Source organism: Scatophagus argus, chromosome 1 (genome assembly GCF_020382885.2).
Source record: "Scatophagus argus isolate fScaArg1 chromosome 1, fScaArg1.pri, whole genome shotgun sequence".
Lineage (NCBI taxonomy): Eukaryota > Metazoa > Chordata > Actinopteri > Scatophagidae > Scatophagus > Scatophagus argus.
In genome coordinates, this window is record NC_058493.1 from 13,727,621 (window position 1) to 13,749,527 (window position 21,907).

At 40.5% G+C, this 21,907-nt stretch overlaps 1 protein-coding gene and 1 long non-coding RNA gene across 6 annotated transcripts in view; one reads left to right on the forward strand and one right to left on the reverse strand.

The window, feature by feature from the left end:
* Positions 1 to 3,778, forward strand: part of rps6ka2 (ribosomal protein S6 kinase, polypeptide 2) — a 19,524-nt gene extending 15,746 nt beyond the window's left edge. For all 3 annotated transcript variants that reach the window (XM_046384705.1, XM_046384697.1, XM_046384714.1), the window contains 6 exons: positions 40 to 201; positions 351 to 427; positions 740 to 857; positions 953 to 1,009; positions 1,330 to 1,410; positions 1,865 to 3,778. In XM_046384705.1, coding sequence (XP_046240661.1) covers positions 40 to 201; positions 351 to 427; positions 740 to 857; positions 953 to 1,009; positions 1,330 to 1,410; positions 1,865 to 2,014 — 645 coding nt within the window. In that variant the 3' untranslated portion in view covers positions 2,015 to 3,778. The remainder of the gene's footprint in view (positions 1 to 39; positions 202 to 350; positions 428 to 739; positions 858 to 952; positions 1,010 to 1,329; positions 1,411 to 1,864) is intronic.
* On the reverse strand, positions 1,066 to 19,658 carry LOC124056867. 3 transcript variants are annotated; one of them, XR_006843024.1, is made up of 8 exons: positions 19,106 to 19,653; positions 14,895 to 14,989; positions 9,247 to 9,726; positions 8,059 to 8,163; positions 5,425 to 5,555; positions 4,794 to 4,822; positions 3,951 to 4,033; positions 1,066 to 1,997 (listed from the first exon to the last, which is right to left on the reverse strand). It is a non-coding gene; the product is annotated as an uncharacterized LOC124056867 (long non-coding RNA). The 3 variants fall into 3 exon arrangements; XR_006843021.1 differs by having other exon boundaries at positions 8,059 to 9,726; positions 19,106 to 19,658; XR_006843023.1 differs by lacking the exon at positions 8,059 to 8,163 and having other exon boundaries at positions 19,106 to 19,649.
* Between the last annotated feature and the right edge of the window lie 2,249 nt (positions 19,659 to 21,907).

Consider the following 21,907-nt stretch of genomic DNA (forward strand, 5'->3'; position numbering starts at 1 on the left):
TTGCTAATCACATGTGCATTTGTGTGTGTCCTTTTTCAGGTTGTGCATCGAGACCTGAAGCCCAGTAACATTCGCTATTCTGATGACAGTGGACTTCCAGAATGCATCAGGATATGTGATTTTGGTTTTGCCAAACAGCTTAGGGCTGAGAATGGCTTGCTGATGACCCCCTGTTACACAGCGACATTCATGGCTCCAGAGGTACAACATAATTATCAGTAATCATAACAGAAGAGAGAACTCTGCAATAGCTCACCAGCATCCACACAAATTATGAAGTAGATCCAAAAAAAAAACAAAAAAAAAATCAATCGCAAAAATTCATTGTGTGTGTGTGTGTGTGTGTGCAGGTTCTGAAGAAGCAGGGTTATGATGCAGCGTGTGACATCTGGAGTCTGGGGATCCTGCTATACACCATGATAGCTGGGTTAGTTTACGTCTGTTTCTGCACAGTTCAGCTTTGCAGTGTAAATGTGGAAACCGCATGTAATGTAGCCATTTTCTGCAAATGATGCCCATACTGCTGTAAACAGGATGTGTTCTAAATGAACTGTTTTTCGGTGAAACAACAGAGGGTTCTGCAGAGGGTTTTAGCATTTTGAGATCCTATAATGTCAGGGGGCTTTAATTTGTTAAGTGTGGTTTTTTTTCAACTCCAGTTGTCGATTTTTCTGACTCATTTTCTGCTTTTGCCCACACTCTGAAATGCTCTGTGTAAATTTTTATTTTTATTTGCCAGTTTCAGTCCATTTGCCAACAGCTCTGAGGACACAGCAGAGGAAATTCTGGCTCAAATCGGCAGTGGGAAATTCATTATCACAGGAGGGAACTGGGACCTGGTATCAGATGCTGCCAAGGTAAAATTCCATCTTTTTGGGTGGCATGAGACACACATAAAATAGTTGTCTAAATATACTGATATCCCTTACGTATGTCTACATATGTTTGACAGGACATTGTGATCAAGATGCTCCATGTGGACCCTCACCAGCGCCTGACTGCCCCACAGGTCAATTTAGTTTATTTATATAGTGCCAAATCACAACAAAAGTTATCCCAGGACACTTTCCAAACAGAGAAGACTGTATTCTTTAATACAGAAAAGTCAGTGTAAAACTGCCTTAATATGACTTGTGTGCTCTATAGTTTTTACTCTTGTTCTGTCCATTTACTCTGAAAACCCGTTTCTCCCACATGTTCCCATATTCTCTCCCTTCTGCTAAAATAGTCAGGATGGTACGGTAGCTTGCTGTATTGTTGGTATATCACTGTTTGGAGCAGTTTTTGAAAAATACGTTAAAAAATCATTTTTGCTGTGATTTCCGACAGGTTCTCCGTCACCCCTGGATTGTAGACAGAGACCAGCTATCTGACAGACCCCTCACCAGACAGGATGCACTCACTGTCAAGGTAAGACCTGTGTGCATGTGTGAATACAGCAAACATCATGAGTGTATCATACCAAATACTTGTTATTCTCTGACATTCAGTATAGACATTCAGTATAGATCCATATTATTGTAAGAGCAAAAAAAATATGTTTATGTGTTGTTTATGTGGTGTTAAAAACAACTGGCATTTCAGCTAGCAAAATCTAGATTTTGTGTCAGTTGCTGTTCACTGCTCACTGGCCTTAGTATGTGTGCAATATGTGTGAGTTTTAAATGTGTCTGCATTTCTGTTCCCTCAATGAGCTGCTATTTGTGTTCAAGGCAGAATTGATGTATGATGTATTGATGTTTGATGTATTGATGCATTAGTAAAGTATGTTTCTCGGTCTGTCCCGAGGGAGGCGCTGTCTACCATTTGGACATATTAGGCTAATGTTATGACGATATAATGCAGTCTCTGTTTACTCCACCAGGGGGCACTGTCTGCTACCTATTCTGCTCTGAGGCGCTGTGCTCCTGCTCCGGTCCTGGAGCCTGTACAGTCCTCCAGCCTGGCTCAGCGGCGAGGAATGAAGAAACTGGGGAGTCCGAAAGTTAATACAGACCCTAAAGAAAAAGAGTAGCCTCAACAAATATAGAGAAACTCAAAAGTTGAACACAGATGCACATCATTTAAGAAGAAGTAGTCTTTTAGAAAAGCACACACTCACACACGTCGTTATAATGTGCTTATAGGCCCACAAACTGAATGTAGCAGATCACAGAAATAAAATCTGATTCCAAAGCTAACCAACATGAAAGCTTCAGTTCACTCAATTCAAAGTGTAAGTGTTTAAATTTTGGGTACCACAAAGTTAGTTTGAATGCTGTCCAATAGCAAATTGGTTGAGAAAACATTTAGCTAAATTTTGTTCTCAAGCAAAATTTCTTAGTTCAGTCATGGCGGTAAGGAACTGAACCGATCTGAATGGGCATTAATTTGTCTTGGCTATACAAATCTCGCTATACAAAGCTCAGTTAGAGCAGTAGTGCAATATATATATATTTTTTTTTTGCCTTGATCTTTAGCTATAGTAGCTCCCTCGAAAGTGGGACAAATTAATCTGGTGACCAAAATTAGAAAGCAGTATTCAGTGCCACACAAAAACATGCCAAATAGTCTGTTTACTTTAATTTTCATATTCAGCACATAAATGTATGTCATCAAGAGTTCATGGACAGCCATTACTCTGACATGTATCTAATATTAGACGTATTACAATAACGTGTTTGAATGGAGAGCTGTCATTCGGATTATTACATTTTATCTGCAATTAGTCTTATGAATTCTATGGATTATGCATGTTAAAATGTAAATATTCTACCAAAGGGAAATATCACTTAAGTTGACAATACCACTGAAGTCTTACTGTTCCTGATATGCTCCATAATTTTACTGTATGTATTGTTGTCTTTTGTAAATGCAGCCATTGACTCTTATGAAACTTACTGTTAAATGTGTCACTGCTGCACTCGCCAGATCAAATGGAAAACTGAGCTATGAAAGTGTTTATGTTGAGCGTAGTTTGTCATGTTTTTCAGAGCATAATTCAAAACGTTATTTGACTTAACAGCAGTCATAGAGGCAGGGAAACCCGGAAATGTCCCACTCAGAGCAGAACTCTGCAGCCTAATTAGTTTCTGAGAGCCAAAATGCCTGGAAAGCACTCAGTCAGAGGATTGTACATACTGTCTATTGCTGCTGCCCTGACTGGATCTATTAAGAAGCTGTACAGTCACAAATACGAGGTAAGACTGAACAGGGTGTTTTGCAGATGCGAGTAGCGCACTTTGTGTTGTACAATTACAGTGTTGTTACCATTGTAGATTACAAAGCTCCAAAATTAATGCACATACTTACTGGTCAGAGGTAAAACCAAACTTTTGTGATGTGTAACCAATAAACACTGTAGCAGAGATACAGTAATTCTGTGATATTATGTTTGTTCATACGCAGACTCTATGTGTTGTGATGCATTGCACAACTGTAAGAGGAGGAGCTGGGACTGATGCAATTATAAGTATGCAGATAAGGTTGTAGATATTGTGTTGTACAACTTTAAGTTTGAGATAAAGCTGTAAATATTGTTTACTAAATTAGGTTGTACATATTGTCATGCAGAACCACCCCTAAAGAGGTTAAATTGTATATATACAGTGTTGTACATCTAAAAGCAAGCAGAGAGACTGTATATATTGTGTTTGCAGACATACTGAGATTGTACATACTATACTGTGTTGGACATCCATTGCTCAGAGTGTACATACTGTCTATAACTGGCCAACCACTGAAATTATTGGCTGGAATGCCAAAGTTTTACAAATAAAGGAAAAGAATGGACATGGCACCGAAATGAGTGAAGAGTTATTTTCAAGTCATATTTAAGTAGCAGCATGGGCGAATGTATTTAAACATTTACCTGAAGTTCTTACTGAGGGATTAACAAAGTGTTTCACAGGGAATGAACTTATATTCTCAAATAACAAACGGCCCTTTTAACAGCAGACATTTTGACTTACCATAAGAGGAGGAACATCAGAGGTGTTTATGATGGCTGTGGAGTACTCAACTGTCCCAGGAAGACATCATGACAGCATGTTTTCTGTTAGAAAAGTATCACAGTGCAATATTCAACATCACATCTCCTAACAATAGCTGTTGCACAATTTTTGCTTAACTTACCTTGAACATCAAATCAAGAAGCTTAGAAAATGTAATCAAGGCTGTCTGTGCATAGTAAAATAGCAATAATAAGACATCAGGTAAGAAAACCAGTCAAAGATTGTAGTTATAGCTCAAGACATACTTAGAAAGTTACAAGACAAAGACACGTAATACTAACATGCATTTACACCTGACAAACTAATCAAGTGGTGCACAATCACATTAAATATTGGAATATGAACCCCTCATGCTTGATATGTAGATAAATGTGAAAGGTTTCATCTCCCTCACATCACATTATGGAAAAATGGATGCAAGGTGTCACGTAGAGGTCACTGTGCTCAGTACGGTCTGTGCAGTTGTCACATCAATGTAGTTTCATATTCAATGTACAGGGTTTGTTTCCAAACATGAATAATTTATTCTCATTGCACAGCAGACCTCCATGTTAGATACTGATGAATATCAGCAGTCCAGGAAAAATCACCAAAAAAGCTCTCACTTTACTCACCACAAAATAGTCGCAATCACATTCTTTCATATATTTCAAAATAATAATAAAAAAAATTGCATTTGAGAGTCAGTCATTTCTGTGTCTTTCTATCTATCATAAAGTAGCAGCAAGGGCTTGTCAAAGCCACTAGATGGCAACCAATCACAGCCTATGCTCCCAGCCTATTTCTCTCTCCAGTTCTTACCAGAAGTTGTCCCTTTGGAGCCATAATCCCTAAAAAAAAGAAGAAGAGAACGCTTTAATTTATATCAACCGCCAGGCTCACACCCTCTTCCATAAAAGCTTTTAGCAGGCGCTGAGCTGATGTGTCAGGTGGGTGTGGCAGGCTCATCAGCCCTGACATTTAAGTGCAGTAGTGCTCAGAGCAAAAGGGATTGGAGGATATGAGTAGATACAGATGACAAGCCCCCCTGCGAAGATGATTGCAGTGGAGTGACAAGAGGAGACCAAACAACAGATAGAGGAAGGAGAAGGTGTCGGGAGGGGAGAGATGAAAGGCAAAAGAAAGAAAAAGAGCTTCAGGAAACAATAACTCAACCCAACAATTACAGCTTTGTCAGAATTTATATTACGTTTCATGAAGGTAGAACTTCAAAGTGGAATTTCCACATCTTATTACAAATCAGTGTAATGTCATTTATATTTTATTACAAGTTAATATCTCCACACTTGTGTAGCTCAAACAAATCATTTAATCTTTCTTTGACATACAATCTATCATAGAGTCGTCTTGTCTGGTTCTGGTCTTTGGTGTTCCTTAAAAGTGAGCACATTAAAGTGAAATTGATTAAAATAATGTAAAAAAAGTATGAAACCTGGTTTGCAGTGGGCCAGCCTTCAGCCAGCCAGTGTTCAAGTCCTGGTAATACGTGTCCTTGAGTGAGCTACTGAGTGTCTGCCCACTGTGGAAGTGCTGTTTTCAAGAATGACCTGACCTCCCACCTTTCTGCAAAAAAGGAGAACATAAAACATGATTTACAGCCATCTAAATGGAGTAAACCTGTGTACTCCACAACTAATACGCTTCAACTCATCATCTAAAACATGCTTTAAGATTTTAAGGTTATTACAAAGATGATATCATGTTATATTTTGTAAAATTAAACATATAATGCTTATAAACAGATCATCAGAGTTCTACAAAAAGTTCTACGATTTTACAAGATTTGCTCATACTGAAGACACCATTAATGGACTACAGTCAGCATGTAATTTTTTTTTTTTCATATCCCTTCAACACTTGGATGTCATTTTATATTTCAAATAAACTTTTTGTTAATACAAATGAGAAATGATTGAAACAACGGACAAAGTGATGAGATGGAGTTCTATGCAGAAAGCAGGGACATAGTGAAGGTCATTTCCAGGGATAAAAGAGTGCTGATGTACCTCAAGTCACACTGGCTACAAAATAAGGAAAGAAAAAGATAAACGCAAGTAAACAATGAAGAGTCAGATGATACTGAACTGGCCTTTGAATGTAAAATGCGAACATCTGTATCTGTTCCTCTTCTGCTCAACATTCCTCATCCGTCAGAAAACAGTAGCTTTGTAGAAAAGTGGCATGCACACTCTGACAGGGACGAAGATCCCACCACCTATGGCACTGGGTGCGCACACACACACACACACACACACACACCCACGGACACCCTGTGGCACTACAGCTAGACCTGCCACTCGGACGGTCACCGAATCAGACGGACAAATCTCTAACAGACGGCTCCTGACAAAGAGATTATCACCGTGACAGGAGAAGTGTGTGCAGCTGTGGGTGGTGGAGTTTACAGCGGGGGGGGAGCGAACTCTTTGTACATTCACACATTTGGCTCTTCTCTCTCACCATGCCAGTGTTCGGAAGTCAAAGTCAAACTTACTTCAGTCTCTACCAGATACGACGGTGTACTCACTGACTGTCCATCATATGTATGTGTGAGAACAAGCTATAAAAAAACATTAGAGTGAGGGGATTTGGGTAGAAAGAAAGTGACGGAAACATACAGCATGTGTAAATGGAGGACACCGTGAGATCAGAATGAGACATTTGAGACTATCACACTGTACACAGACACACGCAGACACACACATTTTGATGGATTAGACTGAACTTCAAATTTATAGATTCTGTGTAGTAAGACTCAGTTTAGTCCAAGACAGCCCTTAGTAGTCCTGCTCCACAAAACCAATTCGCCTTTCCTCACCAACAGAACCATGTGAGGAGCATTTTAACCATCTACTGTACATACAACACATAGAGCTCCTTGTCTTGTCCTATGCCTTATAAAGTTTAGAATCATCCTCCTGATTCTTAGCTTTTCAGTCAGTCAATTCTAAACTTACACTCCCTACAAAAAGAATCCACTGAGGAGTAGCTATGTCACCCATTATCATCATCAGCAACATATATGCAACACATATAAGCATTTCATTTGTCGCTGTACTGCCCACAAAGTTCCATTTCTCAATTTCAAAGTCAGATATTCAGAAAAGCTCCGTAGAGGGACAGTGACGTTTTTACTGTGTTGCCCTCAGCTGCTGCAAGGCCTGTTCATAAACTGTGGAGATACAGAAGTCAACAGAAATACCCTCATAATGATAGTAAAATGTTGTTACATTATTACACATTTAATGTTATGTATCAGAACTGATACCCCAGATTTTACACTATAAACTGGGAAGAATTCAGTTGCACTTCTAACAGTCGAAACAGAAGCAAATGAAGAAAACATCTCCAGCACTTTCACAAAACACTCATCATGTAACAAATAAAAAAATTTCAAGCAAAAACTAAATGCCAAACAAAACACAATTCAAGATTTGGTGGAACATTAAAACTGATGATTTCACTATATAATTCATATAAACACTTCAACATATTGCACATTGCATGCTGTGTATGATTCCAGTGTTTCTGTTTTTTTATCTGGATGAATGTGCATCTTATTTTATGAAAAAATGTGCAACTCAAGTTATGAAGACGTTTTCTTTGTGTGAAAGCTTTTTCTTACAATATAGTGTACTGAGTCCTCTCATCACCATATGAGGGCCATGAGTGAACACTGCCTGCTCCTGAGACTTGGATTTTTTTTTTTTCACAAATACCAAGAAAACTAACAAGAGATAGATAAGACAGATAAAAGACAAATACCCAGCTATATATAAATCTATTCTACAGAAACTGTAAACTCTTTCACTGTGAATGTCTTTAAAATTTTAAACACAGATGAGTTCAGAATTATCGTTACTACATTTATAATTCATAATCACAAAATATTTTACCAACAGTGCCACAGAGATTTGCTCTAATTGTATAAAGGTTCCAAGCAGCCACTGTGGATGAAATGGTTGATGGGACACAGTTTGATATTTCCTGACACAGTTTTGAACAGACCACAAATTGCTGCAATAATGGTGATATAATCACGTAATCCAAACACAAATACGCTCACGAGTCAAAGGTGCCAGTAGAGGATAAGTGAAGCTCTGCAGAAAGTCAATTAATCTTTTCACTGGTCCCCCTTCCCTCCACCCTGCTTAAAAGCTTCATTTACCTCCTATGGAGAAGAGATAGAAACACCATTAGTGAGATGATGGCAGGACTGGAAAGGGGAAAGGAGAATCTCACAGCTGGATGAGCTGAAACAGTATCGGCCCCCATCTCCTCAAAAAGTGTGTGCGCGCAAAAAGGCGAGAGCATCTTCTGCATGGGTGAGCTCAATTAGTTTCTATCTTGATTATCAAAGGTAGTGGCGTACAACTTTTAAGGCGGAAGTGTGCCTCAAATCCTGGGGGAGGCAAAGTGTGGGCTGACCTGCAGAGTTGAGCAAGAGTTGGACTGATAACAGGGCTGAGGGGGTTTCAGCTGCACAGAGGTGCTATGAAAGGCGTACATTAGGGGATAAGACCCCAACTATTATTTCCATATCCAAACCGATGTCTGTGTGCATCTGTGTGTGTGTGTGTGTGTCACATGGGACCCCAGCTGGATAAATGATATTCATGTGTGTTTACATGCACGCGTTTGGGTGTGTGAAATGCCACTGAGCATATAGGCTCTGCTTCACTGAGCTCGGCTGGCTACTAGAGCACAATTGGGGGTCTCTCTGTGTGAAAGGGGTCAGAAGACACACACACAGAGGCACAAACACAAATAAGGAAGTTTGGCTGAATACCCAAGACCCTGATAATCAAACACTATGCAAATAAGCGAGATCCTTTTACTATGCAGGGACAAACAATTCCCATATGAATTCCTGAGTCTGAAGACACTGTGGCCGCTATTGAAATTCATGTCACATATATGTATTGTTGCGTTGTTTCTTGACATTTCAATTCAAGCCACTTGAATGCACCAGCTTTAAAGTTTTGTCAGTCAAGGTGCAACGTGCTCTCGTCTTCCCGCTGATCTTAATTACTGTAAGGCTGACCCCAGGGAAGCAGGGTTTTATGGGTTAATAAAGGAAGGTCAAGCTAAATCGGTAGCCACATGACAAACAGAAATACCCCGGGCTAAAGGTAAGAAGGGGTGACTACAGGCAGGAGGCCCATCTCAATCTTCTTAATTACAAAGAGCTTCAAGTGTTGACCCTTAGGAAAATACAAGCTAATAACATGCGTGTCGCTATGTGCTCTATTACATGCTTCGTGCAGCTCAGACTTCTCCAGGGGGCGCGACGGTCCCAAGGCTGACATCAGGGCTTTCAAACTAATCGCTTAGGAGTCTGTGAACGGCACCAAAGAAAAGCTGTGTTTTTCTTCTTGTGAATTTTCCTGCCATGAGACTGTGTGTGACTAAATGTGGCTGTGTGCCTGTTTGCACTAGTCTAGTGTGTAAACAAATGTTTTGTCCCAGTTAACTAGGTCCCAGTCGGACCAAACCTATGTGGCATTGGTCCGCTGACGCTGGTGTGCATGTGTTTGAGTTGCAGCAATATATACGCGGGCATATGTGTGTGTGCTGTGAATGTGGCAGCCGGGGGGATAGCATGCTGCTGCTGCTGCTGACACTGGGCCTGTCTGCCTGGTGTGCCCCTTTCTGCACCAGTAGAGCTGGCACTGCCTCCTGCCTCTGCCCTGCCGATTCGCAGCTCGCCAGCTGGGCGCTACCAGGAGAGGCCCTGCAGAGAGAGGACGCAGGTCAGCCGTGACAGAGGGATTCAGAGAGAGAGAGAGAGAGAGGGAGGTGTGTGGAGCAAAGTGGCAAGGTTTACATACAGAGCAGGGATACAGACACACTGCGAGAGGAAAGGTGTGGAGGGACTGAATGCAAAGGACACAACAATGGTCTGCAAGCATAAAAAGAAACAAATATCTCAGAATGAGGGCTGCAGTTGAAAGACAACCCTGTAAAATAATTACTCTTTTGGACCTCTTGTTGCTATTTTGCTACACTATATCTATTTTTTTTTCACAACTGTAAATGTACTGCACTGCACTGTAAATGTGATATGAAAAGTGAATTACTGCCAAATGTGGCAGTGTACATGCTATGTTACCCCAAAAGTAATTTTAAACTTGTACGTAAGTGCTGTATCTAAAAAGTATCTGTTACTGTTTTCAGCACAGAAACCTGCCGTACTTGAATCTTGTCTGAGGAATTACCTTGCAGATACAAATTTTACCAGCAAAAAGCCATATTCATCTGTTCAGTCTGATTAATTTCTATCTCCCATTATTTAGAAAATCATATTTGCTCATATGAAAGTGGTCTGATATATATAAATCACTAAATTTAGAAAGTTTTTTGAGGTTACACACACACACACACACAAGCAGGCATGTTTTACTTGAATGAATAGTTTAAGTAAAACTAGAGTATAGACGAGTAGATTAGACACTGCAGATACAAACTATGATCAAGACACAAACATCAGTTGAGTAGAGTGAACAGAGAAAGAGAAACATTTCATTGTGTTTTTAATGTCACTTTTGTTGGAAATGGAGTCAAACGTGTTATCAAAACGTGTAATGGACACACCCGCACATTCAATCCTGCTGTACATGGAGTGCCACACTGGTAGTTAGACTGTCAGGTCGAGTAAATGAGCATTAAGCGAACTGAATTTGGCTCCTGATAAAGATGTCTTTGTTGTGGGTATTATAGGAAAACATTTGCTCCTTTAACAGGTTTATTCCAGTCCTATTAATCAATTAGACCAATTTCATGTCACCTCTTCTGTTCGCATATTTATCGCCTCCTTGCAGCCTGCAATGATATGAAGCACAACTGACATAAAGTACTATTTGTAAAGGAGGCAAAGGGTTACCAAAGATGTCATGATTTACATTTTTTAAATTGCAACTCTAAAGAAGAAAAAAGTAAAAAAAACAAACACATGAGCTAATTTGATGCTTGGGAACACAGGCTCCATTTGCTCATCCATGTATTAAGAACAGTTTTTGCAATATACAGTGATTAAGGGAATTAGGGACCTGCTCAAAGAAATCACAGTGTGTGCTCTTCCACCAGGAAGTACAGTTGTAACGTACTACGTCACACACTGACACTGGGCTATGGGACTTTTTCACATGAGAGACACACACTGTTCCCTGTAAGCATTTTAACATAATCACTGGAATTAATTGTTAAATATTTGAATTCTTTTGCTTATCAATTTGTTTGATCAATTTTTTTTTTCAAATAATCATCGCCAAAAGAAAAACAAGGCAGTTTCACGTTTTAAATAAGGAGAGCTTAAAGCCGTGTCTTAAAAATTTAAAAACCTCAGTTTGCAAGATGCAGCACACTCACACAAGTTGATCTGCCTGACTCCAGTCATTCAGGACTCAGTTGTTTCCCACAGCCACTGTGGGCCTGGAGGCTCCAACTACTCACAATTAGATCTACTAAGTTCTACTCCACTATGACAAGACAACAACTCACACCGATCAAATTATTTTTACATTCATGACATGTAGAAAAGAAATTTAGTTTTGCTTTTTTTAAGTTTTGTTTATTTGACTCTAATTAAACAAAAAAATTTTTGCATGAGTTGATTAGTGCACCAAGCTGACCTTGTTTGCATCAGTCCTTAGCAGAATACTTTTAAAGCTGCACAGACACTGACATTATTAGACATTATTTGCTTTTTATAAAACTTATGCCCTGTATCCCTTGTCTTACTGGCACTTACATTCCACCCGAGTTACACTACTTGGATATTACTTTTGGAAAGTTCCAAAGTTGGAAACTAAACTCCTTCAGCAACGACCAGAAACTGTCATCAAAATCCAGAAGGCATGTTCCAAGGGTAAAGTAATGAACTGAACTAAAAACTGAAGAAGAGATGGCAACGTTCCAATCAACTGTAAAAGGAGGACAAAAGTGAAAACTGACCATGAGGGACCACAGCTTAATGATCCCAATGTGGGCTTGGACAGCAGCACTCTTGTCCCTTTGGACACTCTACAAACTAATGAGTTTCACAAGGTGACAAACAAAAGTACAGACATGTCAAAGGTTTCTGACCCTTTTACTTGAGCCTTGATCAGAGAGATTTGCAGAGGACTAAATAGAACAAAATCCTGCTGAGCTTCATCCAACCTAACCTGAAGATGATGACAGTCATTTAGCTTTTGCCATACACTTTCTCTGCAGACCTGAGGTAAATCAATGGGATCAAAGAATTTCTGAATATTGAATATAAGTGTCTCATGTTTGATGTGGAGGAAACACATCTGGCTAAAAAGGGCTACAAGGACTGTACAACATATAAATGACAAATAAAGCCGGTGTATGTATCCGTGCTGGTTTAAAGGATAACAGCTGGTTGTTTACACCTCTAATGTTACATCCCTGTGTCGTCCCGTAACTCAAAGACCAAATGTGCTGGGTTCACTATTGTGTCCCTTAAGCAATGGAGAAGTCTTTACACCAGTAAGAGCAAAGGCCCCAAACAGCATTACCTCCTTTCTCCCTCTACTCCTACCCTCCTGCCCCACCACTGACACTCTCTGAACACCCCACCCGAACCCGCGCCTTCTCCAAAGCGGCCTCTCTCCCACCCCCTTTCTCCATGGGCCCTGGGTCTCTGGCTGGGGCAGGCTGGCACAGCTGTGCCGGGAGCCGTGCTGTCACATGCGGTTAGGGTGACAGCCACTCACACTTCATAATGTCCCTCTCACAGGTCACCGAGCGACAAGCTGGGTCACCTCGCTCCAGCAGGCAGCCCCAGGGGAAGCAGTATGCCCCCCTCCACCCCACCCCACCACCATCACCACCTCTCCATCAAACCGCTGCCTCCACCAATACCCCTCCACCCAGGAAAATAGAGAGGACAGGAGGGGGCAGGTGGAGAGAAGAGGTGCTCCATTGTGCTGGGCCAGGCTACAAGAAGCTCTCCACACCGGAGACTACGACAGGGTCACGATTAGGATGGGCACGCCACTGCTACTTCCTCTGATACAGATGATGCTGCCAGTGTGGGTTGGGGTCAGCATGGGCTACTTTGATGGTAATTGTTGACCTCAATTTGATGATGTACAGCCACTATGGCGCACTGGAGATCTTTAGGTAATGGTGTGGAAGGCAATGAAAATATGTTATCAAAGCTACATAACAATGAGATGAAATATAATTAAAAGTTGTTTTATTTATATAGCATTATAGGAGGAATTCTGCCTTAAATTGGATTTGATTTTCTTGTCATCTCCCATATGGGTGAAGGGATGCTATGAACTTGGTAATGGCCATAGGAGAGCACCATATGCTGCTGATGTCCGCCATCCAACTGTCATTAATGTGCATTACCTCCTTGTGAAGTCTAATCTGATAGCAATACAAAAGAGAACAAGCAACATTAAGATTCACATTAATGGGCTCACAGTGATGCTCTCGCTAATTGGTTTGCCATTTTCACCTAATGCATAGCTTTCAGGTCATCATCATTAAAACTGTCCATCTGAATATGTCACTCGAATTAAGTGGCTGACGTTCAACGATTCTCAAAATATCTGCACTATTAAATTACCTTTAAATGAAATTTCACACCAAGTTTCTTGTCTCAAAAATAGATTTAAGAGTTAAAGTTTAAAGTTTAAGAGTTAAGAGAGGTATTTTGTATCTGTGAGAACAAGAGTATAACAGCTATACACACTATGTTGTTCGCAGAAGTGTTTTCCTACGTTATGCGCTAACAAACGGTAAGTTAAGCATGTGAATTTGGGGCCACATATGCTAATTGGATCCAATGCCTGCAGTTGGCTTCAGCTGTGAGTGAAAGGCCTTATACCTAATTTCCGTTATTCAATCAGTCACACCCTGAGAGCGGTTAATTCACTGAAGGTGCGTATACACCCACTGAACAATGTGTAGCAATTAATTTCGCTCTCCCTCCCACATCTGGCGCTTCGGTGTGACCCTGCCTCTGCTGCGCCGTGTCGCTCAGGCTAGGCAAGCCTTTGCAATTTCACACGTAAAGGACTCCAGTGAAACGTGAAAAGAATATGTGGCATTGCTAAATTGCATTAAAGAGTTTAAAACAGTAGATCCGTGGCCCCCCTTCCCTTCTCACACCCAAGAAAACAAAGCAGTAAATGTGCTCAAATGCTCAGTGACGAGACGTGACATAATGCAATAGGCACCGAGGATACATTTTCACAAAGGGGAGAAATTCATCGTGAGGCCGCAGCCAATCATAATAAACAAGTCAAGAGAGAGAGAGATGAGCTCGATGCCACAACAGGAGTCATGCCAAAGGGACTGACAGCCCCCTGTAGGTCATGCATCACTATGTCCCAATTTGTTTTGGACTAACTGTATTCACATTATCTTCAGAGTGGGGAGCTGAAAGAGCAACATAAGCCAGAAACACAATCACAGCTGAATTGATTAGTCAATTAACTGATTAGTTGAGCAGGAGAAAACAACTAATTTTTCAAAATCAATTAGTCTTTCAAGCCATTTAATCAAGCAAAAAATATAAAGCTTCAACATGGGTTTGCTGTGTTTTATGTGAATACGAATGAAAAAATCTGAGTTGAGTGAAACAAGAAATTTGGTTCTGAAAACTAATAGAACTCCAATCCGCTGCGGGGGTCTGACCCCATGATATGAAGAAGATTTTATTTATTTATTATTATTTAACATGTCTAACATTACATTACTACACTGCTGTTTTTGTTTGTTTGTTTTTTTTAACCTTTTCCTTTTGTGTATGTGATGGCAGAGGTAATGGATTGATAAAACCCAACCATACGAACACCAATATAAACAGGTTTCTCTCCATTGCTATATGACAACAAGTCCAGATATCCCAAGGTTTCACAAATTGTTGTTTTTACTTACATATTTACAAGTAAACTTAGGTGGGTAGAAGGGGAATTTGCTCTGCTCTCATCTCGTCTTCTCCTTTCTCGTCCTCTCTTCTCCTCCATCAACACCTTTTGGACAAAGCACACACAGAGCTGGAGTTCATAGCAGTAACCAGAGGTAATTATAATGGCAATTTAATTTAATTGATTATGATCACATTTGCCAATGATTATTTTGGATGCCCTGCAGTGTTTTTTTACGAGTCAAGCAATTTGACGGTTTGGTGGAAGTAACACATAAAACTGTGTAGCAGCGGTTGAACAAGAGGTCAAAAGTACTGCTAACTGGTAAATGTGGAGGTAAAAAATATATTAGTTGAAGTATTTGAGTAAGATACTCTTTTTATTCAATATGTGTAATCCCAACTTTTGTTTGTTTACAAGAAACCTCCACAGTGCACCTTTAAATTGGGGTCTGGATTTGGATTGTGAAGGGCATTTTCACCATTTCTTTATATTTCACAAAATGACTGATCAAATCATCAGTAAAAAAAAAAAGCTAAACTTAAGAGTAATCAATGATGAATTTCACAGCATCCCTAAACACAACGGTCTACCATACAGCACAGGCACTTTGAGTGTTCTGCAGGTAACAGACAGCTCATCTGCTGATTTTGAAGACCGCATTTGCTTTCCATATTTACTTCTTTTCCTTTGCCCTGTACACACCATCTCCTCCTCTGCACCACCTCTCTCTCTCTCTCTCTCCCTCGGTGCCACTGTGCCAGTCACCCTGCTCTAGGGCTCAGGAGATATTTCAAACATATCTGGGAAATCAATCTTACAGCAAACTGAAGGAAAACATCGAATGTCATTGAGCAATAAGTATGAAGCCTGTCAGAGGTAGAGCTGAGAGCTGGGCCTGCGGCGAGTAAGGCCTGCCAGTGTCCCAGTGAGAGGCCTTGTCAGCTGGGCCCCCCTGCCTGCTCACAGACACACACACACACACACAAATTAGAACGTAGTTTATGCTGAACAGTTTCGGATCACACTGTTTCCACAGTTGTCCAATCTTTGACTATATGTCCCATAAAAAAAGCACTGATAAAAATGCAATATTTTTTTCTTTCTATTCTCTTATAATCACTTCAAACCCAAACTCTAACACAAAGTCACGCACAGTATTTAAAAGCTAAAGTGAAAAATTGAAGGAATAACATTTGTTGGTGGCAGGACATACTGTACAATAATTGAGTTCAAGCTGCAAGCCCAAGGTGACCTCTTCAAATTGCTTGCTTTTTCTGACAATCCAAAACTCAAATGATAGTCAGTTCACTATCAGAGAGGACCAGTATCCCAGCAAATACTACCATTTTGATGCATTTTTGCTAAAACAAAAACAAAAATTGTTGCTGATTAATTTTCTGTCACTTGAGTTAATTGCTTAATTAACTAAACTGTTCCAGCTCTGAGTCAGATATGATCATACATCTACTTTAAATAGAATTATATTGTGATAAGATCACCCTGTGTTTTACGTCTGGGCGTCCTCTAGTATATGGTCCAGGGTTATCCTGGCACACAGACAGTTGCATTGCAATGGAAAACATGAGAGAGGAAGATGGATTTCAGTAGGCAGGAGGGGAGAAGGGCAGGAGAAAGAGAGAGACCAGGCCCAGACTGACAAGTGAAGGCAAGCAGAAGTTGATGAAACAAGATGTCACCATTGATGGGTCATTACACCCAAGTAAGCATGGGACACTAGCTGGGCCTGTGCTGACCCCCCACCTCCACCTCCCTCTTTCTCTCTCTTTTTGTCTCTCTCTTCAACAAGGAACTACAAAATATGCTATTGCCTCAGTGTCTCACTATTAATTCACGGGCTCTGTGGCGATTATCCTCACGGTACAAAAAATCACAGCATTCCTAATTGGCCCTCTTAAATCCATATAGATGCGTGTTTACATCTCCAGGTCAATTGAATTAGAGCTTATAATGACCCTGGGTGCTGAATATCTAACGCAGCTCAGCACACTGAGGCATAAACGGGCACAAATCAGGTGATTTCAGTCAAGAGTGTTTACACTTTACAGCACATAGAGCACATCCTGTTGCTCATTATCATGGCTCTCAGCCGCATGAACATCAGGGCAACGGCGTCTATGATGCCACATCAACGGGTCGAGGATATGGGATCAAAAAGCGACACTAATCCACAAATCCTTAGTGTGAGAGTTTAATAGCAAAGCTCAACCATTATTTGTTTTAAAGCTCACTCATTATTTGACGACTTTGCACACAATGTCCATATCACACAGCCACTGACCACATCCCAGAGAGGGACCAATTAGGATTTAAGGATACAAAAAGTGAGATGTTAATATATGGAAAAACTTTAGATGTTATTATTCAACAAAGTGTCCGGATTCAAGTGTGTGAGGGATGGATTAGTGATATGTGATTTAGAGCAATAATGAAATGAAATTTGCTGCTGAAGGGCAGGGGGATCTAGATAAGCGCCGTGATGTGAATATGACAGTGTGAGATAAGGATTTGATGGTCCTTAGGCTGTTCAGTGGCAGGGGACAGAGAGGTCACTGATTAAGTAATGGTACTGGAACAGATAGAGTCGCTCCGATGTGAAATGTAAGGTTTTATGAGGGTTCACTGGGTTTTTCTTACTGTCCTGCATAATGAACAGAATAATGACAAAATCTACTAACATAAAAGCTCATTCACATGTCTTGTTTACTTACTTTTCTATGCAATTACTGGAATCATTCTTCATTCACTCTGCACATTAACAACAACAAAACTACCCCACTCATGATTATCTTACTTTACAGGTATGTCAAAATGTGTTTATTCTGGATGTTTATTGTGTTTGTGTGTTTCCAACATTATATATAAGCCAACAAGCTTTCATTTTTAAATGAAAAGTGCATGCAAACAATTCAACCCAAAAATTTCTCGCCCGGGCCTTGCCATCATCAATCAAATAAAAAAAAAACCAAACTAATGTAGTCAGCATCGGATAAGAGTGTCAGGTCTTCACACATGAAGAGGGGGAGCAGCCCCACAGGGACCTAACATCAGCCTTCACGTGTGCATTTAGAGTAGTGAGTGGAACTAAAACCTGGCGCGTAAACCAACACGCTTTGGCTCCACTGGGACATACAATAAGCGACAATAACAACCAAATTAACCATGAACATGCAGGCGTCAGCGTGTTGAGCTGATATTGGTGAGCCGTGGGCTCAGTCAATGGCCCCGGGTCCACTCTGGTCCACTGATTCGAGGCACTACAGCGAGCCATCATGTAGCCAGGATACTGCACTGTGAAATTAGACTGGGGTGTGAAAGTGGAAAACCCAAATAAGCATGAGGTTGCAACACGGTATCACGCTCTCCCTCTCCTGTCTCGTTCCTGTGCCTCAACACCGTCAGACTCAATAAAGAAGAAAATTGTCCATCATTAAAAGTATCTTGGCTTCTCTAACGTGACTAATGTGCCATCTTTGCCTCAAGCTTGCTGAAATACTGACTCCTTTATCTCAAACCTGAATTATTGAGCAGTGCACATATCTCTCAGCCATCATACACTCAAAATAGAATACTTCAGTAGTTTGAAATTTAAACAGAGACTTATTTTCATTTTCAAATTTACTTAGACAAACCACACCTGAGGATCTCTTGGCTATATTCTCTCAGATTCTTTTTCCATCCATCTGAAATATCGCTATGACCCTTGACATGCTGCTGCCTTCATGCTGGCAACGCTAATGGCATCCCATCCACAGAGACCTGACTACCATACCAACACACACACACACAGAGAAAGAGAGTTCTTTAACACGAGTGTATTAAAGAACAAAACACACATTTTCAGTCACATCAGTCACATTTTCTCCTATCAAGGAAACTTTTCTTCCTTTAAAAAAATACAACACACAAATGACACACATCCTGAAACCTCTCCCAGTTACCTTAACCTTTTAGGTGTTCACTGTCTTGGAGACATCTGAAAGTGGAGTCTTCAGTTTTAGTATCCATGACCCCTAAACACACACACACACACATAGCAGCATCAACTGGAACATGGGCTGGCAGAGAGCTGGTCTACAGCATTCTCACCACACCAGGCTTAGTTATACTCTGCCTGTTTGAGGTACACTGATTACTGATATTACACACACACCCACAAACACACACACTACCTTCACTGCAGGGTATGTGTAAACTCACCATGCAGAAGCAGGTCGCTGCATTAAACACAAGCATATGCTAGCAAGGAGTCTTACTATGATCTTGCACACAGCACTCCACTAGACTGGGCTTCAGCACGCTACACTAGTCTGTATTCCACTGCATTACATTGGGCAGAGCAGGCTAATGCTAGCTGATACCCTGCCACAGCGTAACAAGTGCAGGCCCCTGCTAGCAGGACGCTAGGCTAGGCTAAAGCAAATCAAGGCCTCCTGCAGTCATTGGTGTGAGAGCCCATTTTCACAGTTCACACCCGACCTGCTAATGGCTGATCATTCATTCACGCTCTCTGTTGATTGTGCAGGCAGGGGGTTGGCCAATCGTACAGTTTGCTAATGTAGCGTACATAGTGGGGATAATCGGTGAGAGCAATAAGCATGCTAATGTTCCGTTGGCCATGAAAACTGAGGTCTGGTAATACGTCGGAGCATGATCGTGGCTGTGCTTTGGGTGGGAGGTGCATATTAGGACTGTGATGGACTTCAGGCTTTTATCAAAATAAAAACTTTTGAATTTTCAATCAGTGGAATCTAGAGATGCACAGTACTGAAGAAGTGGAAGAAGAAGAAGGACGCAGAAATCTTTTAGTATCCCTGGCCATATTTGATGATAATTTTACTGGTTTTACTGTAACCTTCCATCATTTTTGAGTCTATTAGTGGATAATATTCTGGACATTATTCTGATGCAGATCTCTGAAAACTGCTTTAATAGAGTCTGATTATTAATCAATAAGCTACTAATCTGAACTTTTTAAAACTTGCATTAAGTATTGAATTCATGCATTTTATTGTTGTATAAACCTTTCCATCTTGCATTTTCTATTCAAGGTTAATATCTGCTCTGTGATCGAACTGTAAAACACACCAAAGATGTTGTCTATTTCTAAAAATTATAGACTGACCTTTGCATCATCTTTGCTTCACTGGCAGCTTTGGCTGTTGGCACATAGCCTGGTATACTGTGTACCCTGCATAGCTTTAAAGTTAATCTTGATAACTGTGATAATTATAGTTTTTTTCCTGACATAACTTTACTAAAAAAAACAAAAAAAAACTGTCACTCTTTATGAAATTTACATTTTTTGTCAATAAGGGAAACAATTTCTGATTACACATAAACTCCTTGGGCATCACAATCCAATAAAAACATAAACATATAACGCCGATACATGCACATTTTAATGCTACTTGCAAATTAGATAAATAAATGAAATGAACTTTTCAAGACTGTTACAGCATTGCCAAAGAAGTTGCTGGTGTTTTTACTCTAAATCTCATCACATCTCAGACATTTCAAGGCTAGAAAACTCTCTTAAGGTTTGAGTTCGGCAAAATCTTTTCTATGGCAGCACAATATGCCATCTGCCAAAAAGCAGGTTGGCATCAGATGCTGTGATGAAAAGAACTGATTAAATTAATTTTTATATAATAAGCAGACTGATAGGACATGGAATCAAGTGACTAAGAAAATAACATGTTTCAGGTGACATGTGAGCAGTAATCACATATGATCTTCTGTCAACAGTGTTATACTTTGCTTGCCATTTGACTCTTGAAACTATTTGGTCTGCCATGTTTGCAGGCATCTCTTAGCATTTTGCCTGTCTTTATGTCCTATTATAGAAAAGATCAGGCACGGAGGGCAGAGAGTATTGAGGTTTTCATTTCCACCGTTGTTCCACTGTGATTTTCTAATTGCCAAAACTTAAAGCAGAGAGGAGGAAGTGAGGAGTGAAATCAGTGTAGTGCAGTGGAAACTCGCAGACTTCTGGCCCTGTATGACACTTGTTTATTTAAGTTTTATCATCTCAATTAACTAGGCTGCAAACAAACATTTAACATGAAACAAAAAGACTGCACATCCATCCATCCATTTTCTATACCGCTTATCCGTCAGGGTCGCGGGGGAGCTGGGGCCTATCCCAGCTGACTACGGGCGAGAGGCAGGGTACACCCTGGACTGGTCGCCAGTCAATCGCAGGGACAACACACAAAGACAAACAACCACACACTCTCACACTCACACCTAGGGGCAATTTAGAGTAGCCAATTAACCTAATGTGCATGTTTTTGGTATTGTGGGAGGAAGCCGGAGTACCCAGAGAAAACCCACGCAGGCACAGGGAGAACATGCAAACTCCACACAGAAGGGCCCAGACCGAGATTCGAACCTGGAACCCTCTTGCTATGAGGCGACAGTGCTAACCACTGCACCACCGTGCCGCCCCAAAAGACTGCACATTTTTGTCCAGAACTAACTGATTTAATTTAACCATAAACTAAACCTGCTCTGTGTCATTAGACATATGTCATGTCATATGCTCCCATAGACAGATGTGTTTTTATGAAGCCGTGAAACATCTTTATCCCAGTGCAAATATATTTGTTAAGAAACACCCTCACTGAAGTTTTTGAGTCGTTGGAAGTCTTCTCTAATGTGACAGTTGCTCAAGCTCGTCTATGACATTTAGCAAACCTGATTATGTTGCTAATCAGGTTAGTTAACGGGCCGGGAAGCTAACACTGCAGAGAGAAAGAATCTTCACAATTATGGCCCTTTATATGTTAAGGCAGCATGCTTCGGGCACTATGGGGCTGTTAACAGTAAAAGCACATTTCACTCCCTATAATTAACAGCAGTACATACACAGAAATACTATGCACATTCTTCGCAGTTTCCTCACTTTCGATGTATGTAGAAATTCAAATTGACATTAAGCCTGTATCAGTAGTTTAGCATTTTCTGTGTCAGTAAAGAGCTATGAGGCGTGTTGATGTG